Genomic DNA, 19,968 nt, shown 5'->3' on the forward strand with positions numbered 1-19,968 from the left:
CTGGCGTTGCCGTGAGCTGTGGTGTAGGTGGCAGACGCGGCTCGGATCCTGCGTTGCTATGGCTCTGGCATAGGCTGGTGGCTACAGCTCCGATTAGATCCCTAGCCTGGGAACCTCCATATGCCGCAGGAGTGGTCCAAGAAATGGCAAAAAGACAAAAAAAAAAAAAAAAGAATCACTAGGGATGAAATGCAGGCCATCAGTATTCTTTGATGGTAATTCTGATGTGCAAAGTAGAGAACCACTGGCCTTGTCAGGTCCTTGGGGTCATTCACCCTTAGAGGTCTAGTTTAGGCACCTTCTCGATGAAATGTTCCTGGTCTCCCCCATGCCAGAGTTAATCACTTTCTCCACCGCACCTATGATTTATTCATATAATGGTTCTAATTAATTGCGCAGCAATTATTTGTATATAATAGTTTTATTTCCCACTAAAATAATTCCCTCTAAAATAAGGATTGCTGATTTGTTCACTGCTGTATCGGCAATGCTCAGTGCAATAACTGGCACATAATAGATATTCAAAAATGTTGACTTAAAAAGTAAGAAAAAAAGGAGAGAGGAGTTCCCGTTGTGGCTCAGAGGTAGCAAACTCCCAATTAGTATTCATGAGGATGTGGATTTGATCCCTGGCCATGCTCAGTAGGTTAAGGATCCGGCATTGCTATGAGCTGTGGTGTAGGTCACAGATGCGGCTCGGATCTGGTGCTGCGGCAGCTGCAGCAGCTCCAATTCAACTCCTAACCTGGAAATGTCCATACGCTGCAGGTGTGGCTCTAAAAAACAAAAAAGAAAGAAAGAAAGAAAGAAAAAAAGGAGGAAAAATAGGGAAGAAAAGGAGAAGAGAGGAAAATGAAATATTCAATTTCTTTCTTCAGTAGCTTACAGCCAGGAAGAAAGAAGGTAAATAAAATTATCAGAACGAAGTAACTTTAGCATTGCAAATTCTTTTTCTACCTGTGCCCCGGTGAACTATTCTGTGAAACCAAACTATGTTTTTCAAAATTACCTCTTATACTTAAAAGTATCTACATGCTCTTGTACTTACTCTCCTTCTAAAAATACAAAACTCAAACCACTTTTCTTAAACTGGTTTGAGATTCTGGATGTTTTTCCCTGTAGGTAAAAAATTCTTGATGTCTTGAAGAAAAAGAGACTCTCATCCTGTCATATGCTAAAAAACCTAAAAATATAGTTAGCCTGTAAAGCCACCATTTTGCTGTCTTCCAACACCAGGAATTATAAAAGTCACTAATATAATCATGTATTATAAAAACCAGGGCTAAGTCACATATAGTCACTAACATTCAAGTTAAGTTTAAATACCTTTTAACACTTACCTTATCTGCACACATTGACACTTTAATGTCTTGTTGGGATATTTCATAATGTCGGATATTAAAAACATAATTACCAGCCAATTTCAAAATATCAGCTGAGATATACTCTAGTACAGCCACAATATACAGGGATACATGGTAGTCCACCTTGTACCCTAAAACTTCCTGTTGGAAAAAAACAAAAACAATTTAATTCCAAAAAATGGCAGCACTGTCAACTAACAGTTAAGCACTTAAAATTTTTATTTAACATTCTTACTTAAAAAGAAATTTCTGTAAACCAAATATCTAAACTCATAGGTACCTCAGGATGTAAATCTGATCTGGCCCAGTGTCAGGATTTGATGTTGTTTTGTTTTAAAGAGACATCTAATCTAACAAATCTGCTTTCGGTATCAAACAAGAAGAGATAGTTGATTCTAAGACAGAAATCTTAGGCTGAACTTCACTGAAAACCTCTTGATACATTATCCAAAATCCATCTGTCAAATATCTGCTATGTTCAAGGGTTAATCTAGTTAATATCCTCAAATTACAATGGTTTCTATTGAGGGAAGGGTCTTTTTTTTTAATTCTTTTTTTCCAAATAAATTTTATTGCAGTATAGTTGACTTAGAGAGTTGTGCAATTCTTTTTATTTTATGGCCACACCTGCAGCACATGGACATTCCAGGGACAGGGTTTGAATTTGAGCCACAGCTGAGACCTATGCCACAGGTATGGCAACTCCAGATCCTTTTAACCCACTGTGCCAGGCTGGCAATCAAACCTGTGCCATAGCAGAGACAATGCTGGATCCTTAACAACTAAACCACCAGAGAACTCCCTTAGAGAGGTCTTGAAATTATTCTCAAGAGGTATTCAAATCCATGCACACCAATTATTTTCTACAAACTAAATAATATTTCCTAGCCTACTTTTCCAATGTGTGTAAGAATACCTGATACAGGAGTTCACATTGTGGCTCAGGGGTAACAAACTCTACCATCCAAGAGAACATAAGTTTGATCCCTGGCCTTGCTCAGTGGGTTAAGGATTCAGTGTTGCCGTGAGCTGTGGTGTAGGTAGGTCACAGACATGGCTCAGATATGGCATTGCTGTGGCTGTGGCATAGACTGGCAGCTGTAGCTGCAGCTCCTGTTCAAGCTCTAGCTTGGGAACTTCCATATGCTGCACATTCAGCCCTCAAAAGACACACACACACACACAAAAAAAAAAGACTATCTGATACAGATTAATTTTAAAACATTTTGAACTCAGTTGCTTTTGTATTATATATTTCCTTAATCAACAAAAAGTTGAAAGTGAAGGGTAAGCACTCATCAGACTGCCACGAAGATGTGTTCTTATTGTTAACTTTTAATATTATTTGAAAAGCAATCTGGCTTTAGGAAAGTAAATTTATTTTTGTTTTATACACATATGAAGAAATCTTTCTATATATGTATGTGTATATACAAGTACACACACATTCAAGTGCACATGCACATATACAATAATACAGGCTATGTTATATATAAATATACAAATACTACATAAAGTATTATTTGTTATTAAGAACTTCCGCAATGGTATTTCTGTTGTTTTTTGTTGGTGGTGGTGGTGGTTTTTTTGATTTTTTTGATTTTTTTTTTTTTTTTAACCTTCAATGAAGGATGGATTTTATCCACAGGCAGCAAGAGAGGATTTCTTCGTTTTCGTTTCTCTATGGCAGACTGTGCATCAGCAATAGCCCATTTATCAATTGGATGAGGAAAAGTCTTCTGAACTCGTTCCTGTTCAGATCACAGCAGAACAATTGTTAATAGAGGTACTCATAAACAGAAAATTCATTTAAATTAAACTTACCATCTTTAACACTAGCAATTAATAGTAACATAACATGTTCTGATTATTGTAATAAATAAAATTTTTATAAAAAAAGATCAACCTATCAAGATTTTTCCACATAATTCCTATGGGTAAAGAAAAGGTAAAGTTTAAATAGAAAACTTTACATGTAAACATTATTAAGATAAAACTGGAAAAAGTAATAATATTAGAAGAGATTAAAGCAAGCATGTAATACTCTATCATTGATTTTAAGAACAAAGTTCCTAAGGTCAAAATTGTTTACCTTGCGGAAGTTAACTTGTTATTAATAATTATACAGTCACTCTCCTTCTGCTAATCTCAGAGCTTCAAATATAGAAAAGAATTTTAAAAAGAAGAAGTTTCATGTACCTCTTAGAGGACAAAGTGCATGGAAGAGCTCAGAATGGCTTAAGGAAATACATCTCTTGGCAAAAATAATCCAAGTCTTTTATGTTACTATCATGGTTCATCTAATTTAAAATATAACCAGGAGTTCCCGTTGTGGCGCAGTGGTTAACGAATCCGACTAGGAACCATGAGGTTGCGGGTTCGGTCCCTGCCCTTGCTCAGTGGGTTAACGATCCGGCGTTGCCGTGAGCTGTGGTGTAGGTTGCAGACGCGGCTCGGATCCTGCGTTGTTGTGGCTCTGGCGTAGGCTGGTGGCTACAGCTCCGATTCGACCCCTAGCCTGGGAACCTCCATATGCAGCGGGAGCGGCCCAAGAAATAGCAAAAAGACAAAAAAATAAATAAATAAAATAAAATATAACCAGTAATTGGCATGAATAATGAAAAGTAATAACTGAATTAACCTCGAATTTACCAGGATTTCCTATTTTTAAAATTATATTCTCAGCTTCTGAAAAGTATGCTTTTATTATATTTATTTATATTCACTTACAGCAGAGAACAGGGAAACCAATGCTTTAATTAGCAGAGTCCCTGAAAATCTTAATAGATTTATTATTCTAAATTAAGATTTCCTTTTATATTGGAAGTTGCTGCCTCGTAAGGAACAACCTTCAAAGGAAAAATGATATAAACAATAAAATGTCAAAGTAACTTCTGAAAGGTATACTGACAGATATTTGTAAAAATCTAGAAATACTCTCATGTAATTGGGCCAAAACAGCTATTTCAGCACCAAATTACACAGGATCTCTTATATATATATATATATATATATATTTTAATCAATGAGTAAATTACCCTTATACTAGTCCTTTATTGAGGTAATATTTATATGGAGTAAAAATGCACTGATCTTAAGTGAACAACTAAACAAGTTTTAAAAAATGCTCACACGTGTGTAACCATAAGCCTAATCAATACTACAGAACATTTCTATCAACTTAATCTCACAGGCAGCCTCCATCCTGATTTCTATCACCATTACTTTTAGCTATATCTGACTTTCCTCTAAATGATACTACACCATATATACTCTTTGGGGTATAACTTTTTTTGCTCTCTGTGTTATCTGTGGATTGTAACTATGTAACTGTGTATATCAATAGTTTGTTCTTTAATTTTATTATTGAGTAGTATTCCATTTTATAAATCTACCACAATTTGTTTACCCATTTTCTTACAGATGGAAATTTTAGTTGTTTCCAATTTTCGCCTATTATGAATAAAACTGCTTGGACAATTATGTGTCAATCTCTTTGTGAAGCTATATTTTCATTTCTCTAGAGTTAAATAATCAGGGGTAAAACTGTTAGATCATAGGTTAGATATATTTTTAACTTTATAAGAAGCTGCAAACAATTTTCCAAAGTGGTTATGCCACTAGCAATGTATGAGACTTCTAGCTGCTCTACATCTCATCAACATTCTCTGTTATCAGTCTTTAATTTCATTCCTTTTAGTGAGTGTGAAATAGTATCTTATTGTTGTTTTAGTTTCTATTTTCCAGATAAATTATGGGCTTCAGTACCTTTAATATGCTTATTGGCCATAAGTATATACCCATTATGAAGTGTCTGCTCAAGACTTTTGCCCATTTGGGTGAGCAGGGTATCTTTTTATTATCGATTTGTAGGAGTTTTTAACATATTCTGGATATAAGTTCTCTGTAAGGAATACATATTGAAAACATGTTCTCTGAGTCAGTGACTTTTACCTTTCTTATTTTTGCACCAATTTTATTCTTTTATTCTTTGATACCATGTTTTGAGTCCTCTTTAAAAAAATATTTAACCCCAGCTTATAAAGGTATTATTTTGCATTTGCTTCCAGAAACTTTATAGTTTTAGCTTTTAAGATTATACATCTTGAATTAATTTTTTTTTTTTTTTTTTTTTTTTTTTGCTTTTTAGGGCTGCAGCTGTGGCATATGGAAGTTTCCAGGCTAGGTGTCAAACTGGAGCAGTAGCTGCTGGCCTACAACATAGCCACAGCAACATCAGATTCAAACCACATTTGCAACCTACATCACAGCTCACAGCAATGCCAGATCTTTAACCCACTAAGCAAGGCCAGGGATCGAATTCCTGTCCTCAGGGATACCAGTCAGGTTCTTAACCCGCTGAGCCACAACAGGAACTCCTGCCTTGACATTTTGACAAAAATGAACTAACCACAGGAGTTCCCTGGTTGCTCAGTGGGTTAAGGATCCAGCATTGTCACTGCTATAGCTCTGGTTACTGTTGTGGCACAAGTTTGATCCCTGGCCTGGGAACTTCCACACGCCATGGGTGCAGCTAAAAAAAAAAAAAAATAATGAACTGACCATATATCCCCCATATGACTTCAATGGTTTTAGTTTCCATAATAATTTAGAATAATATAGATTTAGATATAAAAATTACTTTGTACAGTAATTCAATAACTTTTTGAAGTAACAAAATAATTTTTACCTCCACATCTTGAACAGTCCTTGGTTGGGCCAGGCATAATTTATTAAGCAGCTGAAAAATCAGCTCTTCAATATAATAGAGAGACTCTTCATTTGCTGAGAGATTGGGATGTACTTGTTCCTGAACCTTAAAGAAGAAGTTCTCAATATAAGTACAGGCAAAAGGATATTTATTGAACAAAAATTAGAGAATATTATATATAATTAATAGTATTTTACCAGAATGGTTAAAAAGCATATACACACAAAATATTCTACGCAATTTCAGAGGAATCATGGATACCCTTGTTAATTAATAAATCTACTAGAAAATATGAACACTAGGTCATGAATCCTAGCAACAGAGGTATCTCTGTAACCATACTACTTTACAAGTGACGGAGGATAATGTGAGAAAAAGAATGTATACATTATGTGTGACTGGGTCACTGCTGTACAGTAGAAAACTGACAGAACACTGTTAACCAGCTACAATGGAAAAAATTAAAATCACTTAACAAGTGACGAAAGTGCTCTATGAAGTAGGTGCTAGTCACATTGCTTTTATAGTGAAATATGCTCCTTTTTTCTCACCACATAGCTGTGCTGAGCTCTTTCATTGTTAAATTTCTTAAAGTTTGAACCTAGTAATACACCCTAAAAATAAACTAGTCAAACTGAACATCAGGTACAAAAAGGTAAAAAATAGTGCCTAGCATTATCATAGGTATCATGTAAGTATTTGCTGAAAGAATGATTAAGAGTATTTCCCATCATGGTTCAGCAGTAATGAACCCAACCAGTATCCGTGAGGACGCAGGTTCAATCCCCAGCCCTGCTCAGTGGGTTAAGGATCTGGCGTTGCCATGAGCTATAGTGTGGGTTGCAGACATGACTCGGATCTGTGTTGCTGTGGCTGTGGTGTAGGTGGGCACTTGCAGTTCCAACTCAACCCCTAGCCTGGGAACTTCCATATGCGGTGGGGTGCGACCCTTAAAACAAAAAAGAATGATCAAGACAAATAAGCACTGTTCTAACTTTTTATTCCATGGTCCAGTACCACTGACATAAAAAGTAATAAAAAATTTAAATAGTCTTATAGTTATTTTGGAAAACTGATGCAGTAATTAAAAATATTCCCACAAAGAAAAAAACAGCATGAAGTTGATCACTTCATCTAAGTTCTCAAAATTTAGCATAAAATTGTTCACTATAGTCACTTGCATTTTCTAAGTTCATAGAATCTTTAGTGGAGTCCTTTTTTTCATCAATATCAGTTATTTTTGTGTGTTCTTTCTTTTATTCATCAGTCTCTCATGGGTTTATTAATTTTATTAATCTTTTAAATAACCAATTTTTTTGGCTTTGTTTGCTTTATATTTTATTTATATGTTTCATCTTCATTTTTTCTTCTGGTTTTTATTCTTTTTTTCTAACTTCTTGAGCTGGATACTTAGCCCATCATTTTCAACCTTTCTTCTTTTGTAATATTTACATTTTGTCTAAAAACTATATTTGTAAAAAATTCAGAAATTTTGATATGGGAAATTTTTGCAGTCATCCATTCAAAAATAACTTCTAATTTCCAAATGGTTTTTATCTTTAACTTTATTTATGTATTTACTTTATTTATCTTTTTATATGCCCATGGTATATGGAAGTTCCCAGGTCAGGGACTGATTCTAAGCTGTGACTGTAACCCACTCCAAAGTTGCAACTTAGGCCACAACTGTGGCAATGCTGGATCCTTTTAACCACTGTACCAGACCAGGGATTGACCCACACCTCTGAAGCGACCTAAGCCATTGGGTACCCAGATACTTGGTTAAATATTATTTCTGAGTATCTGTGAGGGTATTTCTGGATGAGATTAACATTTGAATTGGTAGACTGAATAAACCAGACTGCCCTCCCCAATGTGGGTGGACCTCATGCAATCCACTGAAGGCCTGAAAAAGATTCTGATATGAAAAGTCATAAAACGACTATACAATGTTAAAATTCCTCCCATAAATATTAATAAGGACATTAATATGACAAAGAAAGTTAGCCACACTTTGCACTTGCACAGAATTTATCTCAGCACCCTCAGACAGTAAAATAAAATTTACACATCAAAAGAAACCCACTTTTCATATTTTTCTGAAAGGTTAGAAAAAGAGCAATTAAAATAAATTTCAGTCTTTAACAGTAGATTAACAAGTCAGATCTATACTTTAGTTACAATGTATTTTCGCATTACCAGAATGTACTTTCTTACACATATGCTGTAAAAAGAATAGTCATAATACTAATGATTCATGCATAGACACATATAAAAGCATAAAACTTTATTTTTAAAATTTATAAACACTATATTTGACAAATTTTGGAAATGTTATTTCCCAATATATATATATTTCAGTTCCTTATATTCACAATCAAATAAAAAAATCATGCTAGTGTACTTGTTCAATCAACTAACATTAGAGTTTCTGGTACAATGTAGAAATACCTTTCATTACACAGTGTGTGCATTTATTTATGCCAAATTCTTTATTCCACTTCCAAGATTTCTGCAAGTGCCTCAACACCAACTAAGAATAATGGAAGTTTTGTTTGTTACGAAAGAGTTAAAATTCAATTTAAAAAGAAAAAGCAATAAATTTCATTCTGAAGATATACACTAACAACTACAAAATATTGCTGATAGAAATTTTAAAAAACCTAAATAAATGAAAAGATCAACCTTATGAGTTGAAAGACAAATATTGTTGTCAATTCCCTTCAAATAATCTATAAATTCAACACAATCCCAATAAAAATTTCAACAGGTTTTTTTTTTTCATAGAAATTGACAGGATAATTTTAAAATTCCTATGAAAATACAAAGGTCCTAGAATAACCAAAACAACTCTGAAAAAGAACAAGTCAAAAGGCTAAAGCTACCTAATTCCAAGATTTTTATAAAGTTTATAATAATCAAAATAGTGTGGTATTGATGTAAAGATAAGCAAAAAGATCAATGGAACAAAACAGGGAATTCAGAAATAAAACCACACACAAATTATTTTGATAAAGGTGCAAGGGCCTTTAGCAAAGGAAAAGGGATAGCTTTCTCAATAAATGATGCAGATAACCATATGCAAAAAAACCCATAATGTATGCAAAATTATCTCCTCATATATAAAAATTAACTCAAAAAGATTATAGATCTAAATGTAAAACTTAGAACTATAAAACTTCTGGAAGAAAAATATTGTAACCCTGGATTACCCAAAGACTGCTTAGATATGACACTAAAGAACAGTCTGTAAAAAAGCAAATGAATAAAATGGACCTCATAAAAATTTAAAACTTTTGCTCTTCAAAAGAGAATACCAAGAATGAACTGAATATAATCGGCAAAACCAATGAATTAATAACATTTTATAGTAATAGAACAATGCATTTTGGTCTTTCAAGAACTGAGGCTTTTTTCCATATGTTATAACTTAACATCTTTAATTTTAAACTATATTAATGTGTACACTGAATCCTATAAATTGAAGCCATTTTTTAATAAATAACACTAGTATGACAATAGTTGAAGTAAATTTTATTTTTTTATTTATTTACTTATTTATTTTAAAACTGCACCTCTGGCATATGGTAGTTCCCAAGCTAGGGGTCAAATCAGAGCTGTAGGTACCGAATGATGCCACAACCACAGCAACACTGGGTCTGAGCTACATTTGCAACCTATGCCACAGTTTGTGGCAACACAGGATCTTTAACCTACTAAGCAAGTTCAGGACTTGAGCCCTCATCCTCACGGACACTATGTCAGATTCTTAACCGCTAAGCTATAACGCAAACTCCGAAATAAATTTAAAAAAAAATAGCATTTTTTTTCTTGTCAAATAAACAGCTTTATCAGGAATTACTGCCTAAATATGTATTAATGTATTAGCTATACTTTTAAAGGTAAAGCTGCTATGGTATTTAATGCATATATAGAAAGCGAGAAGAAATAAATAGGCTGCAGACTAGTTAGAGAGAATTTAAAATTAAGTTAGTTTTGAAAAATGATGTTGTAGTATATGGGTTCTAGCATATTTCCCTATAAAAATTCTGGAGATCAGATAGTTGTAACCTACTTAATCTCAGATGACAGATATTTTGGACTAGTATTAACAACATAAACATGTTAGGACTAGTATATACGTTGCAGGTGGATTCATGGGAAGAATGAAAACCTAAACTATATATAGTTTATAATCCATAAACTGTTTTAGAGTATTCAAAGAAAAGGTTCCATTAATTACCCTCAACACTGCTGGATCAAAAACATTTTACAGAATTATGGAATGTTAACCCAGAATTCATTTTGATTCTTGGATGTATACTTTATTTACTTTCTTGTTTACATATGGGTTTTTTGTTTTTAAAAATTATTTAAAAAAAAAAAAAAAAAGGAAAGAAACCATCCCAATTGGAGCTGCCATTGTGATGCAATGGAATCAGCAGCATCTTGGGAGTGCTGGGACACATAGGTTTGATCCCCGGCTCAGCACAGTGGGTTAAGGATCCAGTGTTGCCACAGCTGTGGCTTAGGTTGCAACTGCAGCTCAGATCTGATCCTGGCCTGGGAACTCCATGTGCCATGGGGTGGCCAAAAATGGAGACAAAAATCCCAATAAAGATTCACTGCTGTTAAAAAAAGAGACAATATTTTAAAAAAATAAAAAAGCTACAGACTAAAAGAAAATCTTTGTAGATCAATTATCTGATAGAGGATTTTATTCAGACTCATAAAGAACTCTCAAAACTCAGCAATAAAAAAACTAAACAGAGAGTTCCCACTGTGTCACAGCAGAGGCACAGGTTCAATCCTTGGCCCAGCACAGTGGGTTAAAGGACCTAGAGTTGCCAGAGCTGTGATGTAGGTTGCAGCTTCAGCTCAAGTTCAATCCTTGGCCCAGGAGCCATATTACGTGGGTGAGGCCATAAAAAAAACAAAACAACTCAACAAAAATGGGCGAGAGATCTAAACAAACAGTTCACCAAATATGACATACAGATGGTAAATAAAAACATGAGAAATGCTCAGTGTCATTAGTCATCAGGGAAATGCAAATTAAAACAATAAGATACTAGTATACCCCATTAGAATGACTAAAAATAAATACCAAGTGTTGGCAGGAGGAACTGAAATTTTCATATATTGCTGTTGGGAATGTACAAGTGTACAACAATTTGAATAGAAAACAGATTGATAGTTAAAAAGTTAAACAGCACATCTACTACCTGATCCAATTACTCTTTGGTAATTACCCAAGAGAAAAGGAAATATCTATCCTTACAAAGACTTGTACAGAAATGTTTAGAGCAGCTTTATTTGTTATAGCCAAGATATGAAAGCCAAATGTACATCACCACCTGAATGGACTTCAAAAACAAACAAATAAACCAAAAAAAAACAGCAATAGGAATTCCCATTATGGCACAATGGGATGGGAACACTGGGAAGCAGATTCAATCCCTGGCCCAGCACAGTTAGGTTAAGCATCTGGCATTGCTGAGCTGCAGCGTAGGTCACAATTGTGGCGTGGATTTGATCCCTGGCCCAGAAACTCCATATGCCAAGGGGTGGCCAAAAAAAAGAAAGAAAAAAAAAAGTAGTATATCCACACACTGGAATGTTACTGAGCAATCAAAAGGAATGAACTATTGCTATATGCAACAACATGAACAGATCTCAAAAGAATTATGCTGAGTCAAAGGCAGCAAGCAAGAAAAGAATATACTGTGTGATTCCATTACTTAAAAAGCTCTAGAAAAAAGCAATCTATAGTGACAGGAAGAAAACCAGTGATTGCTTGTGGATAAGGGATCAGGAGGATGGGAGAAGAATTATAAACAGTCAAGAGAAAATTTATGGGGATGAAGGATATACTATCTTTATTATAAATATTTTACTGAAGTACACATACATAAAAACTTACCAAACTAAACACTTTAAATATGTGCAGCTATTGTATGTCAATTACATTCCCAATTAAGTTATTTAAAATAATATAAAAATATAATATCCTAAGCTGGCATTTTCCTGATAAAGGTATATAATCAAAAAATGAAACCACAGTTGTAAACCATAAACATATTTCTTATGTTTTTTTGTTTCTTCCTATTTCCACACTCCTTTATTCCTAACACACAGGTAATTTAGCACCATGCTTTGCATAAAGAAAGCACTGAGTAAATAGCTGCTAAATAATTCCTGGTAACAAACAGATTTCTTAGACTTGCTGATACCTGCAGACTGAGAAAAATTAATAACTCCATAAAAGTTGTTTTTATTTCATTGGATATGTACCCAGAGACCCAGATATTCTATATAACATTAGAAATGAGAGTATTCCCACTCTACATTCCTCTATCCCCACTGTCTGCTAACATTCACTTCTCACTTAGATTTAGTGTTCTTACTTAGGTTCTTTCTTGACAAGCTTTCAAGGTAGGTTTATTTAAAATATAGAAAATACAAGTTAGGAATCTCATTCTGTTTAGCTTAATATCAGGTAAGGGCTTACCCTAAAATAATCAAAACATGCAGGAAAGACTATTAACTGAAACTTAAAGTTTTGTCATTAAAACTTTCCTTGATTGGAATGAAATGGTATATGATCTCTAAGAACCTTTCCATACAGTCAGGCCATTAGCCTGTAAAGCCAAGAAAGTACAGGCTAAATCAAAGGTTCCCAACTTGTTCTAGTGGCAGAGCATTTGGAAGTCACAGTGCTCCTAGAAGAATATGAAATATTAAGATAGTTATCCTTCATCACAGAAAGCAAGAATATTAATAAAAATGACTATAAAACTTAAAACTATAGGCACATATTTCTAAGTAAACAAAAGTATCATAAGCTGTTTACCCCATAAAACCTGTACTATCTCTTGTTCCTTTATTTTATAATTTTGCACTACTCATTAGCAAGTAAATTGCAGCAGGCACCACAGACTTAAGAAAAACCCGGAAGAAAAAAGTAAAATTAAAAAAAAAAATTAACACTGGCTTTTTTTTTTCCCTGTGACCTGGGAAAAAGATCACTATTACTAAATATGTTTTATTCAGTCAAAGTTTTAGACTGCCTGGGAAAAATACCCATGACCTTTATTTAGCATACTTCCAAAACTACCATATGCACTCTTTCTTAAAGAACATCTGCTTGCAAAGTGCCTGCACTCAAGGAATAAATAAAGCACGTTCTCCTTGTCTACTTCTCCTTCACAACTGCCCTCCTCCCACTCTACCGAAGAAAGGCAGCTCTCTTGCTTATCCTCAGTTTCATTGTCGTGCGCTACCCTCCAGTGCAATAAAAAGTAAATAAATAAATTCTAGGGCACAAAACAGACAATGATAAATATCTTTCATTTAAGTACCACCTTCCTTCTTCGATTCATTAGCCTACTGTCAAAAAATACACGTAATGAAGGAAAAAGCTCAGGAGAATAAAGACTTTTTTTTCTCCACCTTTAAAAAATACTAAATAAAGGCAATATTACCTCATTTTATTCAGGAGAAAAAACTCAAAGCAAGTTTTCACACCTTATTTACCTTTCTATGTTATAATTAGAATTCAGAAGTGACATGGTTGGCGTGTGACATGTATTAACATACTCATTTGAACTGAAAAATTAAGTCAGATTTTGTCTGAAAGAAGATAAATATGATAGGCTGGGTGGCTTGACAACTAAAACTGACCTTACCAATTAGGTTATGTGGGGATATTTCCCAGAAAATGAATGAGTTTGGTAGGCAGAATTCTAAGGTGGCTGGGTGGCTCCCAAGATTCCCACCCCAGGTATACATGCCCTGTATACTTCGCTTGCCTTGAATGTGGGCAGGACCTGTAAATATCATCAGATATCACTTCTATGATCATACTACCATATATGGCAAAGGTGACTAAGGTCTGTGATCAGCTGACTCTGAGTTAACCAAAAGGGAAATTTCTCTGGGTAGGCCTGACTTAAACCAGGTGAATCCTTTAAAAGAAGGTTTACAAGTGTGATACATTAACAGCAGCAGATGCACTCCTGTTGGTCTTGAAGAAGCAAACTAACAAGTTATAGGGAGGGAGGGTCATGTGTCAATGAATGGCAGCAGTCTCTGGGAACTAAGGGCCAGCAGTCTCTGGAAACTGAAAGGAAACAAATTCCGCCAATAACCACATAAGCTTAGAAGAGGACCTTGAGCCTCAGATGAGTCTACACCCAAGCTAGAACCTCGATTTCAGTCTATGGGACTCAAAACAAAGAATCCACCTAAGCCATATCTGGACTGCTAACTTACAGAAACTGACATAATAAATGTGTGCTGTAGTAAGCCATGAAGTTTTTGATAATCTGTTATGCAGCAGCAGAAAATTAATAAAATGAGCTAGTTCTTAAACTCCAAAGATTTAATAAAAATATATTTAAAGAATGAAATAAGGTAAAATACATTTTATGAATAAATACTGTCACACAGCTAAGGTATACTGACATTAATACTGTTTTTATTTTCCCAATCTTTCTTGGATATATTGGGCTTAAAAAAGTACCTCTGAGTGGGATTTCCTGTCATAGCTCAGTAGTAACAAACCTGACTAGTACCCATGAGGATGTGGGTTCAATCTTTGGCTTTGCTCAGTGGCTTGCTGTGGCTGTGGTGTAGGCTGGCAGCTTCAGTTCCAATTCAACCCCTAGCCTGGGAACTTCCATATGCCACAGGTGAAGCCCTAAAAAGAACAAATAAACAAACAAAAAATGTTTAAAAAAAAAAAAGTACCTCTGAGTAAAAAAGTGAAAAAGTAAGAGGAATAATAACTACTCACATTTGACAAGTCCTGAAAAAGCTAGAAAATGAAAAAGTGAGTCCCTCTAAAGACCAGATAACAAATCATTTTCCATGTTAGATACTTTCCAACTTTTTGCCTTAAACAAAACTGAAGGAAAACCTAATTGAGTTTCTGGCTGAAAGATCATTAAGAGTAATTTTTTGATAGATCACAATACAATTTTGGCATATAATTTGAAGAAGTTTATAAAACGAGTTTGACTGCTTTAAAATTTTCAGGACTTTTATCTACAGAAATGGAAAACAGGAATGGAACTGATGCTGAACTGATTCACTACAGCAAGAATCTATCTAGTTTTAGCAGTATATAATATTTACCTATGAAACATAAACTGATTTAAACATAATGCAAATAGTACATAAACACTGTAAGTCAACTATAATGGAAAAAAATCTTAAAAGTGAAAAAAAAAAAAAAAAAGAGGAGGCGCTAAAGTCCTGGTTCCCCAGACTGAAAAGAAAAAAAAAAAAAGCTACATAGATGTCACTGAGCAATGGGATTCAATAAAGCCTTATGATTGTTTTCCAAAATACATGATAATTTGTTATTTTGCTCAACTATGCACTACTAATAACCAAAAGGAAGGTTTTTTAAAAAGCTTTATGATCACTGGGGAATTTTTAAAAAAATCAACATATACACATTTTTGTTGTTGCAAATAAGTACAAATACAAAGGAGAGATCAAAGACTTTTAAACCTAAAGATATAATGAATATAATCAGGAGGGGGAAGTAGAAAGAAAAGTTCACAGAGAAGAAAGAACAATGTAAAATTTGCAACCATTAAAAATGCACACTGTCATGTATATTGTAAAAGGATGAACGGTGTGTATCAAATTGTTATAGTATTTAGATTTCATTGGGTACATTTAAAAGACCGATGGGGAGTGCCCACTGTCGCCTGGGTTAAGAACTCAATTAGTATCTATGAGGATGTGGGTTTGATCACTGGCTTCACTCTCAGTGGGTTAAAGGATCCAGCATTGCCGTGAACTGTGGTGGAGATGGCAGATGCAGCTCAGATCTCACACTGCTGTGGCTGTGGCATAGGCTAGCAGCTGTAGCTCGGATCAGACCCTTAGCCTGGTAACTTCCATAGGCCGCAAGTGCAGCCTAAAAACAACAAAAAATAAAGACTTTTATTTTAAAACATCAGTATTTAGAATACATACGAAAGTATATCCTCTGAAACTATTTGAACTTAAAGATGAAAATTTTTAAATATGTAAAAAAATATGCTAATTTTTCAAAATTCTTTTGGGATACATAGCAAAAAAGTTAGAAAATTCCTTTTAGGAGAAAGAAGCAAGACGATGTTGATTAGACATGAACCTGGTATGAGAGAGAAGGGACAGATGATGCCTAGGTTCTGGCTTGAGAACTCAATAGTGTATCATTTATACTGGAGACAAAGTTTTATAGAAGATGAAAATAAGTTTGAACTAGGACATGCCCTGAACATTTACATAGGAAAGTCCGGGAAGCAGGAATAGCACCAGTTTTAGACAGGATGCAAGAGAAGGCCTCTTCGGGAAGATGTCTGAAAACTTAAAGGAGGTAAAAGGGCCACTCATGTTTTTAACTGCAGGAAAATTGTTCTAGGCAGAAGAAACACCAAGTATAAAAGCCCTGAGACTAGAGCACATCCATGTGTTGCAGGTATGAAGAGGCTGGTGTGGGGCAGGAGTAGAGCCAAAAAAAAAAAAAGATCAGCAGTAAATGAGGTCAGTGAAGTAAAGTGGAGAGAAAGACAACACCAAATTGCAGAGGGCCTAGCAGGCCACTGAGAGGACTCTTATTTTGAGAAGCACTAAATGAAGTTTTGAACAAAGGAATGACATGATCCTTCTTATTTCTACTGTGTTGAGAAAGACTGAATGGAGCAAGAGTAGAAGAGAGGAGACCAGCTAAGAGGCTACTTTAATACTCCCAGAGGTTGGTGATAATGAATTGTTCCCAGCTGGTATAAGTGGGAGAGTAAGAAATGGTGACTGAATATTGCTATAGTGTGAAGTAGAGCTAAAAGGATTTGCTGACAGATTAGATATGGGTTATAGCAACTAGAATGATGCAGTAAGCCATTAACTAATGGGGGAAATATTACAACAGGACCAAGTTTTCAGGAGAAGAGAAGGAGCTCATTTTCAGTTGAGATGCCTATCCCCTATCTTTGTGGAAGTGTCAAGAAAAAAAGTGGACATCCAAGCTCAGGAGAGAGGTCTGAGCAAGAAATATAAACTGGAAACTGTCAGATACAGATGGCATGTGAAGCAATGAGGCCTGGTGGTATTACCAAGACATCTACTAGCAATAGAAATAGAAACAGACACAGTAAATAGAAACAGAAGTCCAAAGACTAAATTCTGGGGAGGTCAGGATGATGTAGTCAGGAAGAGATCAACAAAGGAGGAGACCTAAAAGAAACAGGGAAAAAACTAGCAGAGTCTGGTGTCCTGAAAGCTAAATGAGGAAAGGATTTCAAGGAGGAAGGGATTAACTATCAACTGCTGCTAATGGGTCAATTTAGAAAGAATTACAAAGTGGTATTAAGTAACAGGTAGTATTTGAGTTCACAAAATGTTTTAATGAAGAAAACTGGAGTAATTAAAATTTTACTTGGAGGAGACAAGTGCATACATCTAGATCTCAATGTTATTTTCACTGTGTTACTTTATTTCTACACATTAAAATGTGAAGTGTATAACACTTTACATTATTTCAAAAGCTTTCTACTTACTATACTATGTTCTTATATATAAAAAAGGAAAAGAATTTTAGGTTGTTAATTTTTAACATGACTAAATGAGATAATGCTAAATCCCTTAGTTCCATCAAACTTTCTCCCTGATTCAAATGTGCAGGCTAACAGAGAATATAATCAAACTACTGTTCCCTTGAAAGAAAGGCCATAGTTAATATTAAAGATATATACTTGATTTATGTCAAGTGGTAACACAGATAATGCTTTGGATATTCTGCATAAAACACTTTAATGGAATATTATTGCTCCAAATATACCATACCGAATTAAACTGAAAACAAAAGACAACTACTAAATCATGGCTGACAGGAAGCTAAATGCAACAAGCTAAAATGCATTCCTATGCTCATCCAGTTTGGTTAAATGCCCTGGGTCAGTTTGGGTCATTATTAGTTTGGATAATTCCAAATAACTCCCTTGAGTTCTATTGTTATACTCAGTGGCTTTAACAGTGGAAATTCGGAAGAGGCCTTATGTCACAAAACTCAGAGTTTCTCCTACTCCCTTCTGTTGGAGTCATGTTTTCAAAAAAGCAATTGTTATCAAGTTAATCTAATTAATTCATAACATAAACAACCCTATAGGACTTCTATTAGACAGAGAACTTAGCCTGGGTCTACACCATAGTCTCTAAACTAGCTGATCTTTTCACTTAGTCTTGACTTTTTAAGTCATGTTCCTACCTGTCCCTAGGCCTTGTGAGTCCTTTCTCCCCCTTTCCCTTGTTTCCTTAATCCCTGATCTTTCAGATAATTGTTTACTGTCTATCTGCTCCAGGCCCCTCTGCCACAGCCATTTAGAATGGAAGCTTTATGAGAGCAGGGGCCTTGCTAGTACCTTAATATCAAGAATAAACATTTGAATATACCCTCCAGAACTCACAAGTGTTACTTCCTTAAAGATGACTTTCTTGACCTTCTTATGTTGGTGACACCAATTTCATTTTCTCAAAGGACCTCTATACTTTTCTTCTGGGCCCCAAGAAAAATCCAGCGCAATTCTCTAAAACAGTTCCAAGAGCTTTTAGCACTAAGGCATAAACACTAGAATCTTTAAGATCTCACAAGAGCATTTCCGAATCAAAATGTTCCACCCTATTTTTCCCTACCACACATCATTATTAATTAACCCAGACATTCTCTCACACCTCTTGAATTTTAACTGATACCTAAGAGCAAACTATAATGGTTGAGGTGTGAAGTTGGTATTTAATCTGAATCAAATTAGACTCAGGAACAAGGAAATTCTACCAATTCTCTCCGGCTCTCTATGACATTTGTAACTACAGATAATTAAAAAAAACAAGCATTTTCTTTTCCATGGCTAGCCTGGAATCATTTACAGAAAAGGCATCTACAAGGGAAATATAAGGGACTAAAAAAACCTGCTGAAATGATTGTAAGGGATGTTTCCCATAGGTAGAACGCTTGCACTGATTTTTTTTAGCATACAATCAAATAGCACATGCCCAAAGTACCATAGGCATTTCAAAGACACAGGTAAAAAGCTGCATTTACAATTACATCCCACACTCTTTTTTTCCTCCAAGTAATATGATAGCTTCAGTGTTCTTGGGGAGTAGTGATGAAGGCATTTACATCTCTGGCTCTTTTAGGTAAGATACATAATTTAGCAGTAAGGTTAACAATGCACATATAATCCATTAGTAATGTCATCTTGCTCTACTTTACCCTTTATAGTACTCTATGTATTTAAAAGCTCTACGTGAAGTCTGTTTTAAAAGTCAAAGAACAAAACCATAACAAAACAACACATTTCTATTTCCAAAATTATTTTTCCTTAAATCTATTTCTCAATGTTCTACATAGTGAAATGAATATTTAATGCTGGTTTTAAAAAATCCCTTGCATTTTCAAAGTCAGCAACAGTAACTTTGTCAAATATATGTATTTTTTGGTTTAACTAGGTGTTCTTTAGTGCATCTATGCTTGAACATTTATTTGATTACTGTCTGTTGACTTAATTTCCAAATCTGTAAGATTAACTTAGAAATTTTTTTGTCTGGTATAGATGCAAAATTTAATCAGCAGGAAAGATAACCCAAAACTTACTGCTTATGTTCCTATAGGATATTAATAAATTTTGCATTCAACACAACAATCTTAATATTCTTTTATTAAATTGCCTTTAAATTCCTACCTCCTCCAATTTTCATATAAAGTGGCTTTAACATCTTCATTAATACGCTGGGTCTAAAGAACTTAACACATGTTCATTTATACTGGCATAAGAGCCATGATTTTACCTTTCTGAAAATCATATTTTAACAGTTGTAGAGGTTATACCAAGA

The 19,968-nt window shown here is 34.6% G+C and overlaps 1 protein-coding gene across 2 annotated transcripts in view; it reads right to left on the reverse strand.

Moving 5' to 3' along the window:
- SOS2 (SOS Ras/Rho guanine nucleotide exchange factor 2) overlaps positions 1-19,968 on the reverse strand; it is a 107,796-nt gene that overhangs the window by 84,724 nt on the left and 3,104 nt on the right. For both annotated transcript variants that reach the window (XM_047767274.1, XM_047767276.1), the window contains exons 2-4: positions 6,055-6,180; positions 2,984-3,115; positions 1,341-1,505 (exon numbers count right to left, since the gene is read on the reverse strand). In XM_047767274.1, coding sequence (XP_047623230.1) covers positions 1,341-1,505; positions 2,984-3,115; positions 6,055-6,180 — 423 coding nt within the window. The remainder of the gene's footprint in view (positions 1-1,340; positions 1,506-2,983; positions 3,116-6,054; positions 6,181-19,968) is intronic.

The sequence above is a fragment of the Phacochoerus africanus genome, chromosome 2, assembly GCF_016906955.1.
Source record: "Phacochoerus africanus isolate WHEZ1 chromosome 2, ROS_Pafr_v1, whole genome shotgun sequence".
Classification (NCBI taxonomy): domain Eukaryota; kingdom Metazoa; phylum Chordata; class Mammalia; order Artiodactyla; family Suidae; genus Phacochoerus; species Phacochoerus africanus.